General features: G+C 46.4%; 1 protein-coding gene across 2 annotated transcripts in view; it reads right to left on the reverse strand.

The window, feature by feature from the left end:
• FBLN5 (fibulin 5) overlaps positions 1–15,361 on the reverse strand; it is a 92,450-nt gene extending 77,089 nt beyond the window's left edge. The window contains exons 1-5 of one of the 2 annotated variants that reach the window (XM_052659491.1): positions 15,252–15,361; positions 14,867–15,089; positions 10,913–10,967; positions 8,514–8,565; positions 4,412–4,666 (exon numbers count right to left, since the gene is read on the reverse strand). In XM_052659491.1, the coding sequence (XP_052515451.1) occupies positions 4,412–4,666; positions 8,514–8,565; positions 10,913–10,967; positions 14,867–14,883 (379 nt within the window). In that variant the 5' untranslated portion in view covers positions 14,884–15,089; positions 15,252–15,361. Of the gene's footprint in view, positions 1–4,411; positions 4,667–8,513; positions 8,566–10,912; positions 10,968–14,322; positions 14,667–14,866; positions 15,090–15,251 lie in introns of those variants that run through there. The other variant, XM_052659490.1, reaches the window with a different exon arrangement.
• Positions 15,362–15,870: the final 509 nt, after the last annotated feature.

Raw genomic sequence — 15,870 nt, forward strand, 5'->3', positions numbered from 1 at the left:
AGAATGTCCACCCAGAGAGGTGACAAGTTAAGCCTCAAAGGAAACAGATACGCCTAAAAGAGTGGCATCAACATGAGGGACCTTAGCCAAAAGTCCTATTCTCAGAGGCAGTGTGATGGTAGAAAGGTTCCTGAGTGGGGGTTCATATTCTGGGTGCCCCAACCACTCAGCTTAGCTCACCCCTCCCTGAGCCCTCAGCATCAACCCTGTTAGCCCCACAGCATCCTGCCTTTCATGCACCAGTTCCATCCTCCTTGCCGATTAACCAAGTCCATCTGGTTCTCCAATCTCTGAGATGCTGACCATCAGCTCCCCCAAGGGGCCAGGATCCAAGAGACACACTTAACCAGCCACGGGTCCCACTACCCTCATAGAGGCTGCCCTGGTGCTGAGCATCTCCAAGCCAAGATATCGGTTTTCTGGATGACACAACACTTTCTTGGTTCATGTAATTCTTGTGTCACTGTTCACTCAGCCTACAAAGGTCCTGAGTGATCCAGGTTTACATCTAGGGGCCTGTGGACTCAAACCTGAGGCCAAACTTTGTTCCAGAAGGAGCAGGGTCTAGGGATCTCCCAAGTAGAACCGAAAACAGAGGGGTCAAGAAGGCAGCTCAGAGGCTTAGGGGACCTGGGCTCCGAATCTGGCCCTGCCCAGCCTGCAGAGACAGAGGACCAGGAGGGAAATCACTGTCTTGGAAGTGGGTCCAAAACCCAGAAGGAGCAAACCTCAGTGAAAGTGTCCACTTGCTTCTTTAAGCTGGACTTACTTACAGTTTATGTGCAGAAACCTGGACATGGAAAGAAGAGCAAGGACAGTACCTAGAAAACAACTGGCGCAAAATTTAAACTTAAATTGGATCAAGCCTCTAGGTCTAACTATTACCAGTTTACAGAAAAATAGACAGGATGAAGAAATATGCTAAATGCCACTCCAAGAACACAACAAGCAAAATCTCAAATGCAGGAAATTCTACAGGACAGACGACTCAGCCTCTTCAACAAATAAGTGCGAAAGAGACGAAAAAGATTAAGAAGCTGTTAAGAGACTTGTTAATCAAATGTAATTTGTAGACCTTACTTGGATCTGATTCTAAAAAAAAAAGAAAAAAAGGACATTTATGAAAGAATCACAAAAATATGAACTCTATCTGGATATTAAATGATAAAAAGGAATTATTGTTAATTTTTGTAGGTTTACAATGGTATTGTGGCTATTATTTTTTAAAGAAGCTTTATCTCTTTGAGATAGATACATTCTAAAGTATTTAAGGATAGAACGATTTGATACCTGATATTTGCTTTAAATTGATCCACTTGGTCAGGGTAAAGAAGAAACAAGAGTGGGTCTATACTGACAATTCCCAAACTGAGTGACAAGTAGGTAAGTGTTCACTATGTTTTCTCTGCTTTTGTCTAGGTTCAAAGTTTTACAGAACAAAAATTTATTTACCAAAAAAAAAAAAAAGGCAAGAGAAAGTCCTAGTTTTTCATCAGGGCTCCAGGACTGACTCCTGTGAGGCTTGAACCTTGACCTTGTTCAGCCTCAGTTTCCTCATCCAGAGCCTGAATGGATTCAAACCCTGGGTCAGCCCCCACCTGCTGTATGACCTTAGACAGATTCTTAACCTCTCTGAGCATCAGGGCCACGAGAATAACAACAGTCCTGCTGTACAGGGTTGTGGTAAGGATTCAACATGTTCATTCCGGTAAGAATCCTAGCACACAGCATCATGTGCTTGCTATTATTACTACTGCTGCTGCTGTTACTGTTGTTGAGCATTTTCTGTGTTGAGGAGGAGAGGCCCCTTGGAGATGTGGTCCTCCTCTCCCACAACATCCAAGTTTGAAAAACAATAGATACACGCACACCTGAAACTATCACAACATGGTTAATCAACTACAATCCAATATAAAAGCTAAAAAAAAAAAAAGAGGGATTCCTTAGTAGTCCAGTGGCTAAGACTCTGCTCCCAATGTAGGGGGACCAAGTTCCATTCCTGGTCAAGGAACTAGATGTCACACGTCGCAACTAAGAGTTTGCATGCAGCTTAACATCCGTCCGTGCTTGCTGCAATTAAGACCCTGCTAAGCCAAAGAAATAAATACATTAAAAAAAAAAAAAAGAATACCCAAGTTTCAGAAACACTTTCCAATTCTCCACATCACACGCCACTCACTCTAGCTTCCTCCACAGGATCAGACCTACATTCACCCCCTCACCTCCTCTTTTCCCAGCAATATCCCCCTCTGGGTTCCTTCGGTTCCTTCCCCCCCCACCCCCACCCCCACCCCCGACCCGCCCCAGCCAAGCTGCTTCCCTGTGGCCTGTTCCCAGGCCCCGCCTCTCTCATCCCTCCTGCGGCCTCCTCCCTCTGACGTCCCCTCTCACAATGCCCAGAAGAACCAGTGTAAACCAGGAAAGGCGGGGTGGGGTGAAGGGAGGCGGGGAGGAACCCGGGACTTATGAATACATAAGGCTGAACTTTTGGACGTGGACGGCCCGGTGCCAGTCCTCGCTAGGGTTCCTGGATTGTATTCTCCTTACAAAAGGGCCATTATGAGGCTCCGCATCTCCCGTGAGACAGGTTGGAGGCCGTAAAAGTGCCTGACGTCACAGGGACCGGGAGATGAATAGGGTTCCCAGCCGCGTGCTTACTCTCCAGTGCTGGGATCCTGGGAAGAGGGCTGTGAGCGGAGGGGTCGCATTGGAGTTCCCAGCTGTTCCCCAGAAGGGGTCTGCGGGACTGCCACCCGAGACCTGCCCCGCCCTGAAATCCTGGAGTGACTCACAGGGTCCTGACAACCCCTTCCTCACTTCAAGATGTGCACGTGGTCACGCGGCTTCTCCAGCCCCACAGGACATCCTGAAGAGCAGCTCCCCACCCCCCAACTCTCTTTCTCTGCCTTTTCTTCCAGATCATTCCTTTTCTGCCAAATGAGAGCAGTCATGTAGGCGAGTGACGAAAATGTAGGCTGGCCGTCAGCAGAGCAGGACCTCCATGCTACCTTTGTAATTACCTCTCTTGGTGGAGTCCACATCCTCATTTTTATAGAATGAAGGGGCTGTGGGTAAAGATTGTTCAAGTCCCTTTCAGTTACAATCGTCTATTGTCCTAGTAGTCAGAAGGAAGTACATTACTATCTTCCCCACCAGCACTTCAGTCTGTGACTTGATTGGGTCCTGTGTTCTTTTTCCTTGAACACTCATCTATATTCAACGTGACCATCAGTCAGCTCCTTGTCCCTCTCTCTCTCACACACACATACACATCTTGAGATCAGTAAGAACAGAGAAGTCTGGACAAGGCGTATCCAATTTTCCCTTTGGCTCTGAAAGACACTGTGTTTGCATATTATTTCCATGTAGTCAAATGAAAATGCACACTCATTTGCATGGTCATATAGAAGACACGACAAAATCACCAACACAACCTCCCCCGCAGTAGGTTATAACACCACCTTCAGAGCCCTGGAATGGGACCAACATCAATCTCATTAAGTATCCTGATGGTCTCGCAAACTTTCAGGGCACAGGAAGGAAATATTAGAATTTCAATTCATATTTTATTTTGATCACATTCTTTAAAATTTTCTATGTTTCACATATGCTTTACACTCCTCAAACCATATGACACTAACAGGATGTGTATGCAATTCTTAAACATGCATGTAATAAGGGTCCAGGTTCAAAAAGATTTTGCAGATGGAGCATATGATCAAAAAACTTTGGAGCGATCATCACTCTAGACCCACCTTCCAATGCTGGAAACAGTTGCAAAGTTTTGGTCCAACCAAAGCTTAAGCGATGAGTGGGGATACTGGGTAACCCTCCACGAAAGCCACACTGGCCCACAGAGCTCCAGCACTCCCCCAGGCACCATCACAACACTTGCCAACAGCCTGGGGACCTCATGGCATATGGCATCTTCTTCCCTAGGATCCACTCACACTATGAGCTCCCATCTACAAGGTTCCGGTTGGTCAAAAGACTGGTCCCCACCCAAGGAACCCACTTTCTTTCCAGAACAATTGGCCTTGTCCCTCAAGGCTTCTTTTCTTTCAGGAGCAAACATTCCATTCAAGGGTGTGTGATGCCGAAGGCTCTAGAAAGCTGGTCCTTTTTAGATCTTTAGATCCTCTCTCTGGGATTCACTTAGTATGTTTGACCGAATATATTTGTTATTGAACAGAGAAAAAACATAAGCTTGGTCTTCAAATAGACGTTAGATACAATTGAAAGACAGATAGATAATAAATACGTAGATGATAGATAAGATAGATAGGTGAATACACAGATGAACATAAAGCAAAGACAAAGTGGCTTTCTGGAGACGACCTTGGGCTGGACTTGCTGGACAGGAACGTGGCTTTGCCAGCATAGAGGAAGCCTAGGACGCTGGGCTACTCACCCACACACTGATTGCTTTCATCCATCTGGTATCCAAAGCGGCATATAAGAGGCCTGGAGATGGTGGGGTAGTTTGGAGCTGACAGCGGGGGTGCAGCTGCTGGGTAAGAAGCTGAGTAGGGGTTGGAGTAGGGGTTGGAGTAGGGCCCTCGGTACACGGGGTTCGTTCTGGGGATGCACAAATACCCGCCGTTTTGGTTGACACACATCATGTCTCCTCGGCAGGCCTCAGGGATGGTCCGGCACTCGTCAACATCTGCAAGGCCACAGAAAGGACAGGTGTTAGCAGCCCCTCAGCCACATGGTGCAAACTGAAGCAGAGCTCTGTACTGACAGCACCAGGAAGGACCCCAACCATGATTTACCAGCATCTGCTCCCAAATACGTAGGGCAGTGCCTGGCTCATCACCATCAGGTACTACCCAAATATTAGCTGAATTGAATCAAATTGACAAGTCATCAAATACCCCCTTCACGATGTCTGGGCTGTAGCTACCACAGCCTGGACTGTCACATACTTGATCCAATTAACCAATCCATCATGTGTTCGGTCCTGTCCAACTCTTTGCAACCCCATGGACTGTAAACCGCCAGGCTCCTCCGTCCGCGGGATGTCCCAGGCAAGAACACCAGAGTGGGTTACCATTTCCTCCTCCAGGGGATCTTCCTGACTCAGGGATCGAACCCACATCTCCTGCGTCTTCTGCACTGCAGGCAGATTCTTACTGACTCATCAGGGAAGCCCCACACGCTTAACACTTTTCTCTAAATGAATCCACATTGTAAACCCAAGGGAGCATATGTTTTTCATCTTTACATGATGACAGCAAATGGAAAAAAAACACTATCAATTATGAAAAATAGAAGGTAAGAATAAAAATAAAATATAAAACTATTAAAATAAAGAGTGTTTTTCTGTGGATGTATCACCCAAAAGCATCTCAGGTACTCTGGTGTGTCCATACGACACTCAGGAAACACTAGGATGGGCCTCATCATTGTACTCAATTCTCCTCCAAATAACAGCTAGGCAGGGAGAATGAGGCCCTTGCGTCCAGAAAGACAAGGCTTGGCCAAGAGTGAGTTACTTGTTAGGAAAGTGGAGACTTACTTGAGAGTCAGCTCACGCAGTGCCAGCAAACAGGGCCCGTTTCCAGCCAGGCTGGTGCTGTGTTTGTTGTGTCTGGAGTTGGGGGTGGGGTTTGGGGCGGGGGTAGGTTCTCTAGAAAATCAGCCTTGCTGGGCCGGGGACAGAGGAGGCCTGGACTGGGTTCCCAGCAGGAGCAGCTGACCTGACCCCACACACTGGGGCTTCTCAACAACCTTGGGGAGTCTGTTCTCTGTGGGACCAGAGGCTGTGGGGGAGGGCCCTGAATCCTGACAGCTCACCCCTGCCACCTCCTCTGAGAGACTCATGCCAACTACCCCCTCAGGAAAGGGAAACATGGAGCTCCATTTTCTAGCTGTAAGCCTGAAGTCACCATTAAAACTGGGGGGCCAGGGAAGACGGCTGTCATCCTGCTCTGCATCCATTGGCGCATTCTCACGCCCCTTCACCTTAAGTCAAAGTGGGAGCCTGGAGCTTCCAAGTTATGGTTTTCTTCCTCACCACCCATCATTCTTTTCAACCCTAAGCTCAGAGATTACAAATGATTTGGCCTTAAGCAAAGCAAATATAATTTAAAAGGTAAATATCCCCCCAAGGTGGGAGCCGTGTTCTTTATACGCTATGCTTCGTCCACAGCATGCTGTTCTATGCTCTGACTGTCTCCCTGGTCTTTGCTGATGCTGTTCCTACCACTTGGGATGCTATTTCTCGGGATCTTGTTCATCCTTCAACACCCAACTCAAATGTGACCTCCATGAAGGCTTTCTTTATTGACAGCAGACAGAAGGCATCACTCTCTCCCCTACTTCTGCAGAGATCACCTCATCTTGGCACTGACTTTATTCCACTCTATACAGTTCACTCTGCCTAGGTCGACCACCCCCACTAGATGGCGTGCAAGGAGAAGAGCCCTAAATTGTCCTCCTTGGAACCTGTGTCCCTGCTGTTGGCTCAGCTGGTAAAGAATCCGCCCGCAATGCAGGAGACCTGGGTTTGATCCCTGGGTTGGGAAGATCCCCTGGAGAAGGGAAAGGCTACCCACTCCAGTATTCTGGTCTAGAGAATTCCATGGACTATATAGTCCATGGGGTTGCAAAGAGTCAGACACAACTGAGCGACTTTCATTCACTCACTTGGAACCTGTGACTACATTAGGTTACAGGACAAAGAGGAATTAGGCATGGATGGAGTGAATTTAAGGGTTTCCAGGTGGCTCAATGGTAAAAGAATCTGCCTGTTAATGCAGGAGACTCAGAAAATGTGGGTTCAATCCCTGGGTCGTAAGGATCCCCTGGAGGAGGAAATGGCAATCCACTCCAGTATTCTTGGCTGGAAAATTCCATGGATAGAGGAGCCTGGAGGGCTATAGTCCACAGAGCTGCAATTCCAGGGAGTCAGACACAACTGAGTGACTGAGCATGCATGCACTCACAGAACGGATTTAAAGCTAATCAGAAGACCTTGAGATGAGAGGATTATCTGGGATTATCTGGGTGGGCCCAGGGAAATCATACAAATCCTTAAAAGTGGAAGAAGAGGAAGAAGGATTGGTCAGTGAGATGAGGCAACAGAAAGAGATGTGATTAGAAACATGTGAGGAACTTAACTTGTTGGTGAAGAGGCCGAGGAAGAAGGTGGCCTCTAGAAACTGAGAGAGGCCTTCAGCTGACAGCCAGCAAGGAAACAGGACCATCAGTCCTACAGCCGCAAGAAATGGAATTCTGCGGAATGTAAATCAGTGCAGCCACTGTGGAATACAGTGTGGAGGTCCCTCCAAAAATTAGAACTAGAAATACCATACAATCCAGCAATTCCAACTTTGGGTATATATCCAAAGGAAATGAAAATAGAATCTTAAAGAGATATCTGTACTGCTATGTTGATTGAAGCATTTATTCAGGATAGCCAAATTATGGTAACACCCAAAACGCACATCAATGGATAAAGTTCATAACAGATAGATGTGTTATTATCAATTAATATTATCATCATATGAATAATATATTAATAATAATCATATGAATATTATTCAGTCATGAGGAAGAAGGAAAAGCTGCCATTTGCCACAACATGGATAGACCTTGAGGGCATTATGCTACATGAATTTAGGCAGAGAAAGACAAATGCTACAAGATATCACTTATATGTAGAATCCAGAAAAGCCAAACTTACAGAAACAGAGAGTAGGATGGTTGTCATCAGGGGCTTGGGGGTGGGAGAGATGAGATGTAAATGGTACAAACTTCCAGCTAGAAGATAAGTTCTAAGGAACTAATGCACAGTATTGTATTATGAACAATACCATACTGTATACTCGAAAAATGCTGAAAATAAATCCTGAATGTTCTCACCACACACACAGAAAAGGTAATTATGTGACAGAAGGGAGGTGTGAGCTCCAAGCTATGATGGTCATCACACTGGAATACATAAGTGGATCGAGTCAACACACCGTACACCTTAGACTTGGACGCTATCGTATGTCAATTATATCGCAATCAAAATAAAAGAGAAAAGAAACTGAATTCTGCCAGCACCATGCATGAGCAGGAAAATGGATTCTTCCCTCAAGTCTCCAGAAAGGAACAAGGCCCTGCCAACACTTCATTGTTAGGCTGGTAGAAGCCCCCATCAGGCTTTTGACCTGCACATCTGTAAGATCATATAGTTGTACTGTGTAAGCCCCTAAGTTTGTGGCAATTTGTAAAGGCAGTCCGGGGAAACTGACGCAGATCGAGAGCTCCCTGAGGACAGCAGTCAAGTCTTCCTCATCTTCGCCCTGTCGCACAGGGCTTACCAGTGCTGGGCACAAAGAAGGTGACCAGCGGAAGACGGTCATTGATTTCAACCATCCCATGGCACTGTTTCTGCCCATTTCTGTGGGCAATGCTGATACAGACTTGCCAATACTGAACAACAGCTGAGAGAGAAACGGCCCTGCGCTGGAGCTGTGGCTGCACCCCCCACCCGGCGAAGGACCTGCAGGGCCTCATACCTAAACACTGTCCTGACGAGCGGTCCAGGTCAAAGCCATTCGTGCATTGTTGCTGCGGGAAGGAAGAGAAAAAGGACAGGTCATTTCACTTTTTTTTTTTTTTTAACTATAGAAGTATTCTAACTGCATCACAGAAAGTACAGGAAATGGGTAAAGAAACAAGGCATTTGTAATACCAACATCTGTGTTATAACCGCTTTTTGTCCCTTTTTAGGTATTCTTTTTTAATAATCATTTTACACCTAGCATCACTTTTTAAGCTCCTGCATCACTGTGTCAAAATGCCCATTTTTAGCAAATGGTTATTGGGGCTTTTTCCTGCTCTAGTTAATGAAGAGCAATACTAATCACATCTGATGTGCCCAGCGAGGCTTGCCCTGTACTCACCCCTTCCTCGGAGAGAATATTATTGCTTTAAGGGCAACTACTCTCTTTCTTTGGGGGCTATTTAACTCCTTTCCAGTGCCCAGCATGAGTTTTTTGGCCCCTCTGGAATCTTATACCTGATTACAGGGTCTGTGTATAAAATAAATCTATACAGTGATGTAGTCAGTTTTCTAAGAGAAACGAAATTGAGGAAATTCTTCCATTTTAACCTCAGGAAGACAATTACACAAAGATGCTTCCAGAGATAGCCAGGTCTCATGAGCCCCCGAGGGTTGCAGGCCTCACATACAACTTGAGTTACAACTTCATCCATTTAGAAAAATCTCATGGGCTCAACAATCAGCCTCTAGAGCTGACATGTTACAGGAATAAGTCAAGGAGGTGTGGTTTTGCCTATGAGGGCTTCTTCCCTGGCCTTCCCTGTGGTTTGGGGGGAGTTAAACTTCCCTGAGCTATGGGTTGATGTGTGAAGATGATAGATTCAGCTGCATTTCTGGGAGTGGCTTCAGGTGTCTTAGGGCCTTGGGGCAAAAGAAATGGAATGAATGAGCCAGGAGGCTGTGCCATAAAGTTAAGTCTCAACCCTCGTTTGCTAAGTGCAGGTATGGGTTCGAGTCTACTGACTGGCTTCCAAGTTTCACTCCAGCCCCTACTCACTGCATAACTTTTCTATGCCTCAGTTTTCTCATCTGTAAAATGGGGATGATAGTACTTACATCTGAGTGGTTGTAAAGACTAAATTGTTAATGTGCCTAACGTGCCTATAATTCAACAAACACTATATTATAAACATGGCCCTCTCTGGATCTAGATGTCAACTGTCACCACAGAGCTATACTGGAGATTGCCAAGGCCTTTCCAAGGCCTGAAAGTCTTTGGTGGGACTTCCCTGGTGGTCCAGTGGTTGGGGCCTAGCCTTCCAAGACAGGCCGTGTGGGTTTATTTCCTGGTCAGGGAGCCAAGTTCCCATATGCCTTGTGGCCGAAAAAAATGAAACATAAAACAGAAACAATACTATAACAAATCCAATAAAGGCTTTTAAAAAATGGCCCACATAAAAAAATTAAATCTTTGCTACTTTTCTCAAGATTCTTTCCACCACCAATGAAATCTATTTCAAAATTCTTAATTTTGAAAAAACATTTAAAGGATGTCATCAAAACAAATGTTAATTGAAATTCTAAGATCTCCTTTCTAGACCCTGAAAGTCTGGGAGAGCATCTGTCTGCTCAGTGAGAGTTTGGTTGGTCCCGTTTCAGGGCTCTGGTGTACACAGCTGTAACCAACAGTTAGAGGAGCTGTGTTGGTGATTTTGTCCCGTCTTCTATATGTTCGTGCACATGCATGTGCATTTCCACTTGACTACGTGGCCCCTCAGCCCTGCTCAGAGGTGGGGCTTCTCTCATTTCTGAGCTGGAGATGCAGAAAGGCTGCCCTGAGCTCCTTAGGAGGGATCTGCCCACATTTCTCAAGGGCTGATACAAACATCACTTTGTAAAGTCAGGGATGGTGCAGGCTTCTCCACATAGCCCCCCACGAGCTTAAGATTCCCTTCACACTCTTCCCAGGGGTCTGGGCCAGAGCCAGGTCTTCACTGGTTGGGAGCTGAGTCACCCTTCCTCTGCCCACCTCCTCCAGGAAGGACACATACACACACACGGGCAACACGGGGAGAACAGAGAAGCACCATTGCCCAGAAACACTGGAACATGCTTGAGTTTTTAGCACTTGCAATAACTCAAGACCCCCCAGCGAACACAAATGAGGCAGCATGATCTGCTTATAAGAGTCTTGGATGGAAAATCAGGACACCAAGGTCCCAGCCCTGCCACTTATAAACTGCACCAGCTGGGGCAAGTCTCAGCTTCCCTGAGCCCCAGCCTTAACCTCTGTACAATGAAGAGCTTGGTTCAGGTAAACGGCAAGATCCTAGGATTCTAAAATGCATGGCTGGACACCCTCAGCCTGCTTTTTAACATACTTCATGACAAGTAACAAAATAAAAATCTTACCTGTGCATTCCCAGGACTTGGAAGACAAAGAGCCAGAATGGTCACGGTGAGTATCCTGTGGGAAGTAAGAAGTTGATGTAAATGCCCGAGACACTTTCAGCATCCGGGTCTGGGGTTACATATGCATCTTGTGCTGCCTGTGTGTTTACAATGGTGACTTCACCTTGTGCTTGTATTTGGAGGGTGAGGGGCGTGCTTCAGAGTAGCCAGGGACATGCCAGAGGTCCCAACCATCCCGAAGAGAACTGCGCCCCTTCCACTGGTTTCATATCAACATATCAACACAATATAATGTGTTAGGTGGCATTTTTTAAACAATTGAAAACAATTTTAATGACAAGATTGATTTAAAACATTGTGTTAATTTCTGTAGTATAGCAAAGTGATTCAATTCTACATATATATGTTCTTTTTCATATTCTTTTCGATTATAGTTTATCACCAGATATTGAATATAGCTCCCTGTGCTATATTGGGTTTTTTCGTTTGTTTGCCATGGTGTATGACTTCACGTGGCATTAAAAAAAAAAAAATCAGGGCTTCCCTGATAGCTCAGTTGGTAAAGAATTCACCTGCAATGCAGGAGACCCCGGTTTGATACATGGGTCAGGAAGATCTGCTGGAGAAGGAATAGGCTACCCACTCCAGTATTCTTGGGCTTCCCTTGTGGCTCAGCTGGTAAAGAATCCACCTGCAATGTGGAAGACCTGGGTTCGATCCCTGGGTTGGGAAGACCCCCTGGAGAAGGGAAAGGCTACCCACTCCAGTATTCTGGCCTGGAGAATTCCATGGACTATAGTCCATGGGGTTGCAAAGAGTCAGACACAACTGAGCAACTCTCACTTCACTTTAAAAATAAACAGTTTGACTGCTTCAAAGAACAAATCTAAAACCCACCACTGTGATATTAATAATGTATTCACCACTGCTTGACCTTCACTCCTGACCCAAGGGGACTTGCCTGAGTTTTGAACATCTTCACTCTGAAATGACTGCAGCGTGAAGGAGCCGTTGTGCCCCCGGATGATGAAAGTACAAACGTGAAGCATGTGAGTTCCACGGAATGGAGGTATCACAGGGAACACACATGCTCCCAGAGTGCACCTCACACAGACCCAGATGGAGGACAGGACATGGGGACCCAGGCAGCCCCAAGAAAAAGGAACACAGTGGACACTTAGAAGGAGGTGCCAAGAAACTGTGTATCCACTTTATATCCATCAGGTGGCTATAACCAACAAAGCTCAAAGCTAGTAAGGCTGTGGAGAAACTAGAGCACTTGGGCACTGTTACTGGGAAGGTATGCTGATGCAACCACTAGGAAAGCAGTCTAGAGGTTCCTCAAAAAATTAAAAATGGAACACTATATGATCCAGGAATCCCATGTCTGGGTATACATACAAAAGAACTGAAAACAGAATCTCAAAGAGACTTTTGTACACCCCTGTTCACAGCAGCGTTATTCACAATAGCCAAAAGGTGGAAGCAACCCAAGTGTCCATCACCAGATGAATAAACAATGTGTTACACACATAAATGGAATACTATCAGCCTTAAAAAGGAAAGGAATTCTGACAAGTGCGACAATATAGATGAATCTCAAGGATCTTATGCTAGGTGAAGCAAGCCAATCACAGAAAGACAAATACTGTTTGATTCCATTTATATGAGGGACCGAGAGCAATCAAAATCATAGACAGAAAGCAGAATGGTGGGCGTCAGGGGCTGGAGAGAGGAAGGATTAGGGAGTTGTTTGTTGTTTGTGGGTACCGAATTTCAGTTTTGCAAGATGGAAAGAGTTCTGGAGATTGATTGCACAACAGTGTGAATGTACTTAGCACTATTGAACTGGACACTTAAAAACTGTTAAAATGGTTTTTAAAATAATCTATGCAAATACAGAGCTTTATTTGGTGCTGTTATTACTGAGTTCAATAGAGGGTTTATCTGAGCAACTACTACTTGCAGGCAGAAAAACCACAAAACTATGACACAGACGCTGCTCTGGAAAGCGGGTTGAGGGGCCACCTGAAATAATAATGTCTAGACACTTTGGTTAGGGCATGGATAGAAACACCCAATGAGCACCAGGAGAGCCAGGCTGGGGCTAGAGAAGGTCAGGGAAGACTTCCTGGAAGAGGGGACCTCAAAGGCTTCTTCAGTAAAGCAGTGGACCTGGGACCTGCTTGAATTTAGTGACCTGTTACTATCAATATACACCTTCACTTTACAATCCCTCCCTTTAGAAAAAGAGAGTTCAAAAGACTACAAAGCTCACTCAATCCATGACATAAGTTCATAGGAACCAGCAACGCTGGGCTACTTGGAGAGCCCCAGAATTAAGGTGAGGTTCAGAGGAAACAGGACCCTGATGTGGTGCTAGGAGAGGCAAGCCCACTCCCTTCATCTAATCCTCAATCTGAAGAATAATGACCCTAAGAGTCCACAAGCTTTCGTTTCATCTGAGCGCCTGCACGAGACAGGTTCTAGAATGCTGGAGACAGCTCTGACCTTACAAAGCGCAGAGCCAAATCCCAGGGCTTTTTGATATTTGCAAAGGCCAGATTTATATCTGGAAGGAATGAAAGAACAATAACAAATTTATTTTCCAGGCTGTATATTATGAATTTCAATGTTTTCCTGTTTCTTCACATGAAGTTTCCTTTCGGTTGGCTATAAAACCCTGTCTCATTTTTGTTGGAGACTGAACAGCCTGACTTCACAGAGTGGACTTCAAGACCTAGTAGAAAAGGCATGCTAACCCCATGTCTCCCCTACCCCTGACTTCCCCGTTCCCTTTGGCCAGAGGGCACTCCCAGGACAGGTCTCCCCTGAGAGATCCCGCCCCAAGCCCAGCCTCCTGGAAGAGCCCCAGCTGGGGCCTGGGGGCCAAGTAAGCTCCAGGCTAATTGAGACAGTTTTCCAAAAATGAAATAACATTCAAGCATCCCTGCTCTGACAGTGTCACAAACAGTTATGTTTGTCATGAAAAACTCCAGAAAACTCCAAGATAAATTAACTACAGGAACCCTGGGGATCCTCTGATGCTCATACGGGTCCCGGGACTTTCAAAAACAGGTGGGTCCACCTATTTTGTGTTCCATCCTCAACTGGGAGGAAAGCCAAGAGGGACCAACCAAATTTCAAATCTCAGGACTGTCTGTCAGAGAAGTTCTGGTCCCCGATCCAGGATGACAGGATTACAGTTCCGTTTTCAGCATGCACACACACACACAGACACAGACACACACACACACACACACACACACACACTCTGTCTAAAGCAGTTACGTTCTCAAGAGTTCCCTGGATAAAAACTGCAGATGTAATCCAGATAAAGTTCTTCAAGGTTGAAGGATCACTTGACTAGAACAGCAATTTCCTTAAAGAATATAAAAATGTTTGCTTACATGCGTTTCTGTCTGCAGTCCCCACTTTTCATTGGCTCGAGACTTCTGGGTCGCATGCCCTTTGTGAATCCCACACCGACATAGAGCAAATCCAGCCCTGGGAGGTGCAGCTAGCTTGTTCGCTGGTCCAACAGCCGATGCAGCAAAATAATTGCTAGTGAACTAGTAACTGATCTCTCAAATTAAGGAAAAAAAAATTTTCTCTTTTTTAAATTAAAAAAAGAAAAAAAAAAAGGCACACAAATCTGCGGCCCTTTCGGAAAAGAAAGAGGAAAATCAAGCTCTGAGATTTTTGCTGTCCTCTGTCTGATGCTGGCTTCTGAAACTGTCTTATAAAATACCCACTCCCAAAAGAAGACTTCAAGATGGAAATTACAGAGGCGCAGCTTTTTATAATTAACAATATCATTGCATCACTAGCTAATGCCTTTTCCAATATCCTGACACAGCCTGAATCACGGCCATAGCCATTTTCCACCCATCGGATTTTGAGTAAAGTTTCCAGACCCTGGAGGAAAAAAAAAGTCCGGAGCAGAGAACGTACCTTTTGAATCCTGGCATGTCCAAGATGCGTGGGCAGGAGAAGCAGCTGGTGGGGAAAAAGAGGAAGAGCTCTCAGCGCCCGCGGGACCCCCGGAGGAGCAGTTCCTGAACTTCGGCCTCCTCTGGGCCTGTGGGGCTCGCCGAGACTTTTATTCCAGGGGGGCCGAGCCGAGGCGTGGAGAGGAACAAGGGGAGAGCCTGGGTCCTCCGAGCCACTGGAGAGCCTACAGAGAAAGCACCTGGTTTTGCTTAGCCCTCTTCAGTAATTCAGCATTAAACCAATTGGAGGAGGAATGTTAAAAATGAACACTTCATTTTCTAAGTATGTTAAACAATGCAAATGGGGCCTCAGTCTGGACACAGCTGGTTCAGATTACAGCGCTCACCAACTGGCTAGACTCCTCACAACAATCTTGGGGCGTCTGCCAGGACCAAGTGCTCAGCGCTGGGAGGAGAGCCCTTTCCCGGCGGAGCAGTCGCCCTCGCTTGGGCTCCCAGCATCTCTGTGGAGGCGATTGGCGGGCAAGTGCAGGAGGGTGGGGTACCGGGGGGTAGGTGGGCGGGTGGCTGGGAGGGCCCGTTGACCCTTTACTTCCCACCGGAGAGGAGGTCCCCGGGGCTGGGCAGTCGTGGGCCGAGGCGGGGGCGGGATCCAGAGCATCAGCACTTCGCCGAGCCTTTGGGACACCCGGGAAAGTGACTCCCTCCCTGGGAGAGGACTAACTCGAACTGGTGACAAACAGCGACAGGGACTAGAGTCTTTCGATTTGTTGGGAAACCAGACCCAACGAAGCACAGGCTTGGGGTAAGCGGCCGGAGACTCAACGATTTTCCAGAAGAAGGGGTGGGGAGCTTGAGGGAGTGGGAGAGAGGAGGAGGATGGAAACTGGCTGACACTAACTCCAGACGTCAGCTTGTGCAATGCAGACCTCGGGGAGGACACGCTCAGGCCCGGCCTCATCCTGGGATTCTCAGGGCCATGTTCTTGCTTGAATCAAAATTTGT

Source organism: Budorcas taxicolor, chromosome 21, assembly GCF_023091745.1.
Source record: "Budorcas taxicolor isolate Tak-1 chromosome 21, Takin1.1, whole genome shotgun sequence".
In the NCBI taxonomy this organism is placed as follows: domain Eukaryota; kingdom Metazoa; phylum Chordata; class Mammalia; order Artiodactyla; family Bovidae; genus Budorcas; species Budorcas taxicolor.